At 37.1% G+C, this 13,510-nt stretch overlaps 1 protein-coding gene across 3 annotated transcripts in view; it reads right to left on the minus strand.

Annotated features, from left to right (window-relative positions):
- SEMA3A (semaphorin 3A) overlaps window positions 1-13,510 on the minus strand; it is a 164,262-nt gene that overhangs the window by 121,501 nt on the left and 29,251 nt on the right. The window contains exon 2 of one of the 3 annotated variants that reach the window (XM_077783668.1): window positions 11,917-12,025. The exons of the other annotated variants lie outside the window; for them this stretch is intronic. Within the exon in view, the coding sequence (XP_077639794.1) occupies window positions 11,917-12,025 (109 nt within the window). The remainder of the gene's footprint in view (window positions 1-11,916; window positions 12,026-13,510) is intronic. 3 annotated transcript variants of the gene reach the window in all.

Here is a 13,510-nt window from a genome sequence, read left to right on the forward strand (position 1 = left end):
GCTTCCTGCAAGGCATGAGCCAGCAGAGCTATGTGGCAAAACCAGCAGTATAAGCATGGAAAAGGCACTGTACTTGTTGGGAGTCCAGTCCCCATCAGATGAGACAATGGCTGTCATACAGTGAGACACTTCAGTGGAATATTTCCATATATAATGGAAGACCCTAGTCTGAAATCAGGTCCCATGGACCCATGCCAGGTCTAATACTTAGCAAAATGGCCAATAGCCTGGAGGATATTACTTTCCCCCTCACCAAGGATTTAACTACCTAATACCACAATTGTTTTCTTTCATTGACACATCTCTGGGACCTCAATGAAGAGAATGGTTCAGTCACCCACCCTAATTAAAAATAACTTGCCAACAGTTTGTGGTACAATTCAAACTTCTGTAAAACAAAACAAGGAAAATAAATTTGCCCTTTTTTTCTTTTTAGCATTTCACCTGGGGAGGTGGGGGGAAATAATTGCAGAAACATTTGTTTTGTGACATCTTTTAGTTTAACTGGTCAGATTATATGTCTTTCAGTTATATTCAAAACTGTTACAGTATTTCCAAACTATTTGTGCCAATAAGTCTTTGATTTCATATTTAGGAGCAGAAGAATAAAGAGACATACAAATTATCAATACCCAGCCCCCCACCCAAAAAAAAAAAAAAAAAAAAAAAAAATCAAAAACCTGACAATTTATGCTTTCAGATAATTTTAGAATTATGCTGCTTGGAAATAACAGAAAGTGATCAGTTTTATCTCAAATGAAACAAAAAACAGGCTTATGAAGTGTATGAGATCACATAGGGCAGTAAGTGATTTATCCATTTTTAGAAACTTAACACGAAAACTTGTAATCAGCACCTTTGGGTTTTTGCTACACTAGAGTCACAGAAACTTGAAACTACACAGGGTTTGTTGTTGATGGCAATTCAGTGTTATTGTAATTTGAATGAGATAAATCACTGGGAGAAAAGGGAGGGTTATCTTATCAGTAATCAAAATACAATTGGAACAGAGCCCCTCACAGCTGTTCAATCAGTCCTAGCTTTCATCCTCTTCATCTACCTTATCATAACAGTTGCCAATCACCTGGTTTCACTAAACTCTACTAAAAGGAGAAAAAAAAAAAAACAGTACCATATTCGTATTTGTTTTTGAGCAAAACTTTTGCTTCTAAGAGAACACGTAGTTCAGAAACACAGTTCAGGGAATTATTACAATTTATCAATTAGAGGTAGCTAGGACAAGATATACAGATTTTTGTGCAATTGTGATGTAAACCAAGCACTTTAAATGAAACACTCCTGCCTACCTTTCACTGCAGCAAAGAAAACTTGAGGGCCAGGAGTATAGTTTGATTAAAACCAGATACCTGGACAAAGGAATGTTGCACCCATGTTTTGTTTCAGTTGCACCAGTATAAGCATGGAATCCTTTGACTTCAAAATACTGATGCATATGTTTTTTATACTGTAAAACTGAGAGAAGATTTTAGCTCATTAATGTCAGCACTATTTAGCTACATGACAGCCATTAAAGTGTTTTTGGTTTGAGTAATTGAAGGGGTCACATGATATTTCAAAGACATAAAACATTTAGATTTTTAAAACCAACCTGTTTTCCCTTTATTATTTGCATTATTTGTCCTTTTGGTCTCTGAAAGTGAATCCAGATTATCCCAATGGCTCAGCTGTTTTCTTATAAAACATGAGAAATATTAACATATGAGCTAAACAAAGACTCATAAAGCTTGATCTCATACATTTGTAAAATTACTATAACATCCCATATTATTAATTTGGCTTTGTGAGAAAGGTTATGGCACACATTTAACCATGACCTTCTCAAGTATTTAAGTCCAACATTGTTACACACACACTACCTATACTACCTACAGCATTTTTTTGTGTGTGATGCACCAGGCCAGAATATATAATGGCAAAAGGAGACCCTAATCTGGTTTTACTAAGACATTGTCTGTCTAAGGGAAAATTCATCTGTCTTCAGATTTGAGTAGGTAACATCTTTGTTACCTCACATTTGTGCTAGTATAAAAACTGCTCAGGAGAAATAATGAAATTGATGCATCACACTAATGAGCACCCAGATCTTGAGATCTATAACTATCAAGGTTCTTTAAAATGTGGCAATAATATGACAAAATAATGATCTAATGCAAAGTTCATAAACATTCAAATGCAAATACTAAAAACACTGCAGGCATATTAACTCAGCCCTCTGAGTTTGGTTAGCCCAAAGTAGCACTACGTGACCTGAAATTGCACCATCTGAGCTAGCACAGGTAAGCAGCCAGCTAAATCCTATTCATTAAATAACTCAGTTATCAGATCTAGTTAGAAGTTAATCAATTTTCAACTCTCTCTATGATACTTCTATGAAGTTCGTCTCCAGCGAGCAGAACCGGTACTGGTTATCAATTAAGTAAAACTGTGGGCAGCTGTAACTTCAAGGAGTGATTACCTTATCTATAAACAGCACTGGCCTTGTCTCTTATGATATTAAATATCATAGCACAGAGGCACAATCACCTTTGCAGGGACTAACACAGAGACAGTTGTTCCAAGCAGGAATGAGGTGGGAAGTCTGTCACACCCCATCCCCTGCATGCTTGAGCTACATGTTGGGTCCAAGTGTGGTACAGAGCACAGTTCTTACTCACTGACTGTTCCGGAATAAAGCAAGAATTCATGACCTTTTTCTGCCAGAACAAAAACAAGGCAGGAAAAGAGCTGCTGCTCTCTATAGGCACAGATACTTGCTCCAGACATTGACCATGCTGAAATATAAGTGCACCTGAGTTACCCTGAAACTCATTTAAGTACCCACAGTATCCAACAACACTGGCTAAGAAGCTAGGAAAGATTAATTGATTTTGCTCTTCATCTAACTGTTACTCAATGAAGCTACATGTTTAATTTTTAAGGTGTTTTCTCAGGCAAGCTACTTGGAAGTTAGCTCAAAATATATGATTTTATTTTGTCATAATTATGACAAGCCAGATATACAGTATGGAAGGACAAAATGTCCACATGATTACTTTTGTACAAGTACAATCTGAGAAGTTTCAGGTTCATTTATTTATCATTATTAAAGTCAATCCATCTTCCAAAGAATCATTGTTTCTGAGTAAAAACTCAGACATAAAACTGATAATGCCAGAACCTGTCATGATGTCTGGGGGCTATTACATTAAAAAATTACTTAAATACAATGCTGTTTTAGAAAATTCCATTCTGAAAAGGAAATCTCCTAACAACTGAACCTGAAAGTCAAAAACCCAGTCAGTGCAATTTACAATGACTGATTTTGTGATTTACACACAATGGACAATTAGGAGTCAAAAGTAACAATAATATTCATATGTGTACTGGAGTTGCAGTTATGATAAAACCCTTCCTCATGCAAGTGTATTTCTTTCCCAGGGCAAAAGTATTAAAGTATTTTTTAACTCTTAAAAAAATCCTGCTTTCAGATAACAAATCAATGTACTTCAAAAATAAGTTAGCTCATTTAGAAGAACTAGCAAATATGAGCTGTTAAGTTTCATAGGGATATCAGAGTAAATTTTTTAAAAGATTGGTGGTTTTATTTTCAAGTGCAACTTTGCTGTTTGACAAGCATTGACTCTTGGAAAGACTAATGGGGTAGGTCTGTAAATGATTTAGATGTCAAAATTGAGACAGTGTAAGAATGAGGGTGACCTGCAGAGGGTGAGCCATCAGTAAGTGAGAGTGTCAGTGCTTCCACTGCCTTAAGAGGCTGCAAGGGAGAGTGTCTCTACAGCTTCAAACACTGGGATGGAGGAAACCCAGCAGAGGTAGATTCAATCTGAAATTAAACAAGATCTAAACTGATGACAGGCAGGTTTAGATTTGATAGGAGCAAGAAATTCTTTGCTAGAAGGTGGTAAGACACAGGCCCAGGTTGTTCAGAGAAGATGTGGATGAAACTGAAACTTTCCATCCCTGAAACTGGTCAAGGCCACATTGGATGGGGCTTTGAGCAATCTGGTCTAGTGCAAGGTGTTCCTGCTCATGGCAGGGTGTCCCACACTCTTGGAACTAGATGATCTACAAGGTCTTTTTAAACACAAACTATCCTATGTTTCTATAAAGTCCTTCTCTCATGCATTTTATTTTTATTACTGAACTGACAATATAAAACCTGCACAAATTATTTACTAAGATGAATTATTTAATATACACAATAGGGTTAGGAAGATTCCCTTGAAATTTAGTTGCATATGCAAAACAACAAAATAGAATAAGTAACACTTGTGTTTTCAGCAGATTTATGATTGAAAATGCATCTGACCTGCTTCAAAAAAGGTCTTTTTATGCTCAAAAATCATGTGTGAAAGTCTTGTCTCTATCTGTGTAACAACTCTTCAATGTCCTTGGATTAATAAGATGCAAAAAGGGCCTTGGGTTAGTCCTACTGCTAGGTAAATCATTATAATAATTATAATTTATATAGCAGCTGGCTTAGATGGACTGTGTCCAGGTTTTCATATATGGGAACATATCAGTGACCTCATACTCTTAATTTCAGACATAGCTATCAACACTCCTTCTGTTAAAATTTTGTTTTTCCAGAATGGATCTACCCTTGACTTTTATCACATATCCAGCACTTAAAGGAATTGTCTTTTAACATTAATGGAATGGATGAGTAAAATTCATGCTTGGATTTACATCCTTCTCTCTTCTGATAGTTCTTGTTTCTTCTAATCTGTAAGTGAGGTTTTGGATGAGTTTCAGTAGGGGGCTGAAAGCAAGGACTGCAGCTAAGCAGTCTGTGTAGCTCACATACAGATACACACAGCTCCATTGTGCACTTTAATTGGAGGAAAATACAGCAGGGATTTCTAACCCCTGACACTCCTTGCATAGACTTCTATGCCAAAATAAAGTGATGATGCCCAATTTTGCTCTTAATTTATCCTAATGAAAATCACTGGATTTACACTATGGATAAAACATTCTGATTGTGGTAGTTCTGCAATGTGTGTAATATATTTACTGTTCATTAGAACAAATTAGTAAACATTATTTATCAAATGTTTCCAGTTGCACCTACAATCTTCTGTGCATCAAAAAGGAATTTTCAGTTTTTCCTTTCCATCCAAATGTCATAAGCATAATTAATCAGTCAGCAGCAAACCCCCATTTCTCAAATCAAAATGAATTTCCTCTTGACTGATACTGCTCTATCAATCAAAATTTTAAATGTTTTTCAAGTTACACAAACCAAACTTGATCTACTTTCATTATTTTAATAATTGTTACTCAAATAAGGAACAAAATATTTATAATTAACTGCTACATTCAAAATGGAAAGTAAACATTACAATTTCTACATTATTTTTTTGGGTTCTGGGCACACTCTAAAGGGGCTGGGAGGAATGCATTTTTACCTACAATTTCACTACATAGAAACAAACTTGCAACTGTAATTCTGACAACACCAAGAAGCTATAGTGCGAAGAGCTTTAAATAATTTTAAAATCACACGAAATTTGCCTTAATCCACTTCACAAAACACAAAGTTAAGCTGTAGAAATTCTTGATGGGCTGTTGTAAATGGTAAAATTGATTATAGTTTCAAGGGATAAGTAGCAAAATCAAGAAAAAGAAATCTTTAAGAGGCTATTAAATTTAGAGACTCAGTCTCTAGTTCACCAAGTTCAGAAATTCAACTTGCAGAAAACTCAGAGAGTATTCTGGGGAACTCTCACTGTCTGATTGACCTAATCCTGTTATCTTCTACTGTGGAGAACTCTGGCTATGGAAACACCATACTGTGTGCTTGCTTTGGCTGTGGCTAGAGACAACATATTTCCCTCCTAATCGTGTGTGGATAAAAATGCAGCCATGACCTGAGTTTTGACAAGGAAAGTGAAGATGCAAAACCTGAAATCTAATTCAGCAAAATGACTGCTGCAACTCCTTTCTCAGCTGGCCACGGAACCTCCCTCATCCTTCCTCCTCTCCATTCCACCTCCCCTCTTCAAGCCTTTGGGCTCACTCCCGGGTGAGTGGAAGTATCTGCAAAGAGCATAATTTCATAATGATTGAATTCAGTTTCTGTAACAGCATTTCAACCCCTAATTTCTTCTAAATGATTTTTGTTTTGAAATAACTTGTCTATATTGGATCTTTTACTTCAGAAGATCCATCAGCAATTTCCAGTAGAGGTGGAAGAGAAAATTGAGTGGATTATCAGCAGCACTCAGGTAGCACCTCCTGTCTGGCTGGGTTTAATGCACAATGAGGTTTGGATACAACTTCACAGTGCTTGACCTCAGAGCACAGGTTCACTTGCTCAAAGACACACAACGTAAATACAGTTGGATTTGTTTGAACAACTAATCACTGGTACATCAGCCTCTATTTAGAGCAGCCTCAGAAGGGGATCCAAAGACAACTGAAAGTAACTTTATGATGTTTTGACTCCAAGACCACTCAGCCAGTTCCACCTGAACTGGCTCGTGGCAGGTTCCTGGTGGCCGCTCTCAGCTGACATGGCCCAACTGCAGCACGTCCAGCCACATCTCCTCCCACCTCCTGCAGCAAATGTCAGTAAGGGGGAGGTGACAAGCATACAAATTAGCACTGAAAAAGTGAAAGTACTGTTCCAAAAGTAACAAAAACCAAGCAATATTATGTTCAATTAAATTAACTTGGAGGGGAGGTGTTGTTGCTGGTGTGGCTGCCTGCCGTGCTAAATGTCCATCTTTTTGCAGAGATTTTATTCTTTTCTACTCTCTTTGAACTACCAGAAAGGTGATCTAGTCTACACCACTGATCCTAGGTGTCTCATCATTCTAAATAAATAGTAGCTCTTCTTGTATCTACACAATAGCATCGTTATCCTTAGGATCAGGAAAGAAAAATAATGGAAATTTTTATTTCTTAAGCTCCAGTGGAACATAAATGAGAATCGTTATATTATTTTTCCACACACCACAAAAACTGCACTTTTCTTATGAAGACAGAACTCAGAGCTCACATTCATATCATTTACTTTGTGTCCCTGTCAGAACAAAAGCCTTTGGAGACTGATCTGTAGACTGAAGGTATCAGTGAAATGGTCCAGGCACACTGAAATGGAAAGCAGAGTTTGCCTTCTTATCTTTACTATGTAAAATGAGAATTACCAATATCTAACAATTTTTGCAAAATGTACTGCAAATTTTGACCTAGTTTATTTTTCCACACTCTGCATTTTATTTATGTATGTATGTTTTGAAGCAGGGCCATTTTTCACCTAGATTTAGGAAACATTGTTCACTGGCACCATATTGCCATGCCAGCACAATGTGAATTTAATGAATTTCTCACACACATTATGTAGCCTCAGTTTAAGTTTGGTTCATGTGAAGGGCGCATTAAAGCTTGGAATGTTGTGGGGGAAAAGGCAGGGCACTTTCCAGTTCCCCTTCCAGACCCAATGATATTATTCATTCTCAGCAGCTCCACTGTCTACTCTACTAATTTCCCTCTAAAAGAATGCTCCTTTGGGTGCAATATTCCAGTGTATGTGTATGTCAACTGCCACACAGGCTTCCAAATGCCCACATTGATCCAAGATACCATGAGTCACTGTTGACAGATGAGGAACATTCACACAAAATCCCCGGTGAAAGTTAAAGGAGAAATCACATTTTTTCCTTGATGCTCATACACTAACACATTGTGGTTAATGGTACACTCCTGAGATTTGTTGGGGGCGAGGGGGGGAATTAAAAAAAATGAAGTTTCAATTCACCTAAAATTGAACAGGACACTGATTCAGTGTTTCCAAATTAAAGCAGCACTGGGTTGTTCCAATTAAGTTCTGAAGACACATTTCAGCAGACTAGAAACTGATATAACTATTGCTTTATTGCTTTTAGTACACCCAAATTAATTTACAGCAAATGTGGATGTAAGTTAAACATTCCAAGTGAAATGTACTAACATGTCTCTAAAACTTCTTATTTTCTATAAAGATTTTGGTTAAATTTGGAGTAAAATAATGTCATCATATAGTTCCTGCATGTTTATAATGTTTGAAGACTAAGTAATACCCAAGAAAGACATTACAAAGCAGCATCATGACATTCTGTTTCAGACCACATTCATACTTCTAAGATAGCTGGGAAAATGACTCCTTGTCCTGATGATGAAGAAGTTTTCTACTGACTCATATATTTGAAAAACTTCAGGAATGGGTATCTCACAGTCTTGAAAACAGTGCATCAGTGTACAACAAATACCCTACTTTTTACAAAGTTTTCAAAACTTATTTCAACCATTTGTTTCCTGTAAAGTCAAATAAATTTTCAAAATCAAGTCTTTATTTTTTTTCCATAAACAAATGTAATTCCAGTAGCAACTGACACGGCTTTGAGTATAATGGCAAACACTTGGGTTTATTTCTAGCCAGTCTAATTATGAACGGCATCAGGGTAGATGTGTTTTCTTTTTGTAGCCAGTTATACTAATTTGACCTTCTGGGGAAACAATTTCAAAATGTCAACATTTGCATGCCTGAATCCTGCTATGAACTAACAGGATTCATGTGCAGAGGTCCTGCCTCCAGCTGTGACACACTACTTACCTCCTCAGAGGGAGTTAACACATTAATTTGAACAAATGAAATTAGAACAGCCAACTCTCCGCGGTGGGCAGAGGAAACATACCCTGGCCATAGTGGCTGACTGCAGTTTCAGTGCAGTATTGCTTAATTAAACTGTTGTGTGACAGCTGCATAAGGAGTGCATAAACACCCCACAAAAGAGGAGGTCTTTAAGCTTGGAGGTGTAAGTGAATGTAGTACCGAGTTCCTTAAAAGGAACTTTTTAGAAGTAAAACTTTGAGATTTAAGAGAATAATTTACACGTTTGCTGGTTTCTGCAGATGTATATTCCAGAAAGCACTCCTGAGACTCAGATGCTAACAAGTCTGAACAGGAATCTGGTAGAAAGGTCTTCAAGTTGAGGAAGCTCGCATCTGCTCCACTGCTTAGTTCAACCAGTTTGTGACCCTTGAGGTCTAATCCAAAGCCAAGCAAAGGCAGTGGGATTTTACTGATTGTGCTGAAAACTGCATCAAGCCAATGGATTAAGGGTATGATTCCTACAGGACCTATGTTTTCAGGAACCTCCTCCAAAACATTTACCCTTATAACCTCTGAAACTTTTTTTAAAGTATGTACTTTAAGCTAAAACACAGGGTCCCAATGGATGTCACTAGGTAACACTCTTAAGCACAGAGCTCCAAATACATTCCTCATTTTGTGATTAAACGTTCAAGCTGACATGCTTTGCAATGATCTCTGTAAAGAAAATACAAGCAGCGGGAATTTTCTATTTTGCTTTAGTCCAACTCACCTGAACTGCAGTGGGCTTTAGGAAGCAGGATTTGGTGTTGGTTCATGTATGTTCCTTGCATGTCCCACTGTCTGCCATGCTATTTGGGACCTCAGTTTCAGAATAATACTAAAATAACAAATGGTGTGCACTTCACCCAACCTGGATGCCTGATCTGGGCCCAAGTTTTAGTTATGTCACAGAGCAGTTTGCTGAAAATAAGTGTTAATGTAGGTCAGTGGAAGTTGCAAGGTGCCCCTGAGGATCTCCATAAAGAGATCAAATCAGCCTATATTTAAGAATATAAATTAATCAACTACCATTTTATTCTGCAACAGAGACCTCAGCATTAAGCTGGAATGCTGTATTTTAACAGCAGATATTCATTTATTATTATGACAGATTCAAATGCATGTTTTTTTTATGTTATCCTTACTTTGTTCAATGTGCAGAATAGATGAAACATCAAATTTATCTTTGTTTTTGAGCTTTTCATTATTTCTCCTAATGACTACACACCCTTCAAATGCTGTTCTGGAATGGGGAATTATTAAACTGCTTTTCACCTCTACCAAGGCAAAAATCTGTGTCATGTTTCTTCATGATTCAATTGAAAATAAGCTGTTCTGATTCCTAACTTATATAGGCACAAGAAGAGAGAAAACAATATTATCCTAAACTAATAGCATTCGATCTGACTCATCAACCCCCAGTATTTGAGAACAGTAGGAATCTGTTTGTCCCGTCTTACTCATCAGATTAGAATCTGCAATAAATGAAGTAGGGGTGTTACAAACAGATCTCACCTTGCTGCTTTACCCAGCCTTATTCTGCTCAAGAGATGCAAAAATGCCATAGAAATAACAGGGAAAAAAAAGTGTAATTAAAGGTTGCAAGGTACTTCTGCATATGAAATGGGCTGCTGAATTCTCCAGTTGTGTGAGGAGAAAAAGGTTTCCTCTCCAGAATTCAGACTTATTAGTAGTCCAGGCTCTAAGTCACAGATTCCCATCCAAAGTGAATGTGTTGGCCAAAAATTTCCAAATAGAAAGAAGCAAGACAATCACCATGCAAACTTTCAACCCAGAGTGTTACACATTTTGAGAAACTAAAAACATCAATTTATCACAGGAAATACCAGGCAGTCAGTTAGTGTTCAAATAATAAGGCATTTACTATGAGGAAATGTATGACTTCTAGCCTTTAAACTTACTTAACACACCTTTCTTCTGAATTCAGAATTTAAATTCCAATTTACATTTTACACACTAAAATGTTTCTGTAAGTCAGGAATACATATTTTCAGTAAGTAGGGGACCACAATCCACATTTTACCATGGAGTAAAAGCAGAGTGAAATGGACAACCTGTAGTTTCCTCACATCAGAAACTTCCATATATGCATGCACATCCTAATTCCTGTATAATCCTGAGTGGTTTACCTCTTAAAATAAACAGACTCTACCTTATGTCCTTACTGGATTACCGTGAGTAGGATGTTTACATAAAGGATATAGCTAAGTATTCACTGAACACAGCAAGACTACAATTCACTTCCATACATTAGAGCCCATTATAATTTGGTGGCTAAATTTAAATAAACCAACATTTAACTATGCTGGCAATTACTATCTAAAATTAATACTCTAATTGTGTCCAAACCTTTCACTCCAGAGTCTGATTCATTGGACTACCCATGAGGTGTAAATATGAAGATGAGAATTTTGTGTGAGAGAAAGAGCATAATTTATAGTCCAGGTGTATTAGATGCCAGTTTAGTAAACATTTGTATTTTCACAGTTAATAATACTAATTACACTGTGCATTAACCTTCATGCAAAGATCTAACCACAATCTAATAAACAACAGGACCCAAGTCTCATTGTCAGTCACTTATATGGGCAGTGTAGAAAAGTTTCAAGATTTACATAAATGTTTTAAACCTTTCTTGTACTATCCTAATTGTGGGTTATCTCCATGACATGAAGGAAAAAATCCTAAAGTTGTGCTGACCTGAACCATGCTGAACCGCAAAAACCAAGGGCCATTTCAGGCTGGCACAGCACCACAAGATTGAAACTTGGTGAGCCTGAGTGAGTAATGTCTGTGGAGAAAAAGAGATGGCTAAGGGGTGATCTAAGTGTTGTCTTTGATTACCTGTTGGGCACAGTCAAAGAGCAAGAGATAACATGCACAATTTGAGTCAGGGAAATGCTGAATGTGATATGCAGAAAAAAGTCTTGACTGCAACAATAAGCAGAGAGTTTACAGTCTTTACCCTTGGATATCGTCAAAACTTGACACAATTAGACACAAAACACCCTATCTAATTCTGAATTTAACCTTGCTTTAAGCAGGAGGTTGAATTAGAACCTTTCAATCATATTTTTTCCCTATGCATATTAATATATTGATTTAGCTGTGATAAATTAGGAGATAATGACAAACAAACAAAAACAAAAACACAAACCCCTCCCCCTGCTCCAGGGCATTATTGGCAAGTTCCTTTTGTTATTAAAACAAACAAAAAAAAATCCAAAACTTATTAATCTCTCTTAAAGCTGATTTTTCCTGAGATGCTCCTGAGGGTAAGAATTGTCTTACAGAAAGTAAGAGCAGAAAGCAACCAAATGGGCAACAGAAGATATGGCACACCTTGGTCCTTGTAAAGCAGCTGGGGGCTACAGTGGAGCATAAATACTACAGCTTCCGCTGAGCAAATGAGCTTTTCCAAAAAGAGGATTAAAATGCAAAATGTATTGCAGTTTATGCATGATAGATATGTCAAATATAGGAATTCAGATCCAAATTTGGCAAGATTCTCAAACAGAATAATAGATGGCAACATAGCTATGTAGATTTTAATCTACTTATCACGTTTTCATTTGTTGGGCCCTCATATATTCACAACACAATCTCTTTTTAAGTAACAGCATTTAAAAGCATGCAAACATGAACAGGCAATAGTTCCTCTGGATTGATATTTTGTACAAAATAGTCCTTTATGTATCAGTGCTGTTTGCTTATTATATGACCACATTACAGATACCTGTGAAAAATTTTCATGAGACAAAGTGGTAAACAGCAAATAAATGGGGCACAGGTAAACATCACCCTAATGGTGATTAAGTAACAATCTCTAACGCACTGAAAACATTTGTGTCCTTTTGACTTCAGCATTCCCCAAATCTCACTCCAGCTGCTGGACAGCATGTGCACCACAGTCATAAAGAACACAATGAGACTTAACAAACATGGTTTCACAGTCTGTTTTGCAGAAGAATAATCTGGAAGAAATAGTGAAGGTACTTAGAGAGTTCAGAGTGTAATTTGTTGTGGCTATTTAAAAAACAAGGGAATGTTGATACAGAAAGACAAAAGAACTGCAGTGTAAAGAGTTTAACTCCTTTTCCTTTTATGGCCTGTTACTGCAAGGCTGAACACTGCCACTTTGTATTTTCAGAACATACTGAATTTAAGAAAACTCTTGTTCCATTTGCAGCCCACATGCTGACACAGCATCTCATCTCTTATTGTTCTGACTTAACTATTACCTGATATATTTGATGTGCTAGAAGATAAGAAGCACAAAGATTCCAGTTACCTTAGAGATACCAAAAGAAGAATCACTTAGCAAAGAACAGCTGAGAGGAGACTGTTTCTGGCAGTTTCACTCTGGGGTGTGTGTTAGACCCACAAATGTCAGTTCAGACCCCGTAAGTTTTGTTGGGGCTCTGCTGAGCACTGAATGATCTCACCCTCTCCTGACTCCCACACACAGAGGTATACAGGGAAGAGCAGGCTCAACCAGTCTTAAATTCCTTTGACAGTTCAGACTCCTGATAGATTCTGCAGCAGTGGAAGCAGGGCTCATAGCAACAGTTAGAGAGATATGTTTTGAAGGAACAGATTTGTTCAAGGTTAATAAATGTTTCTACTGTCATTTGCCGTGGATGGTAGTTCTGGTGATGAACAAATCCTCACAATGGAAATGTGGCTCCTAATGATATTTTTAAAAGCTTGCAAGATTTGATAAGGCACGACACTAGGTGTGAAGGACTGATTCCCATATAGTTCCCATGAAAATTTCTGAGACAGCAGCTTCTCAAAATCTGAGCTCTCACAGCCTCAGCCTTGCCT

The sequence above is a fragment of the Lonchura striata genome, chromosome 5 (assembly GCF_046129695.1).
Source record: "Lonchura striata isolate bLonStr1 chromosome 5, bLonStr1.mat, whole genome shotgun sequence".
NCBI classification, from domain to species: Eukaryota; Metazoa; Chordata; class Aves; order Passeriformes; family Estrildidae; genus Lonchura; species Lonchura striata.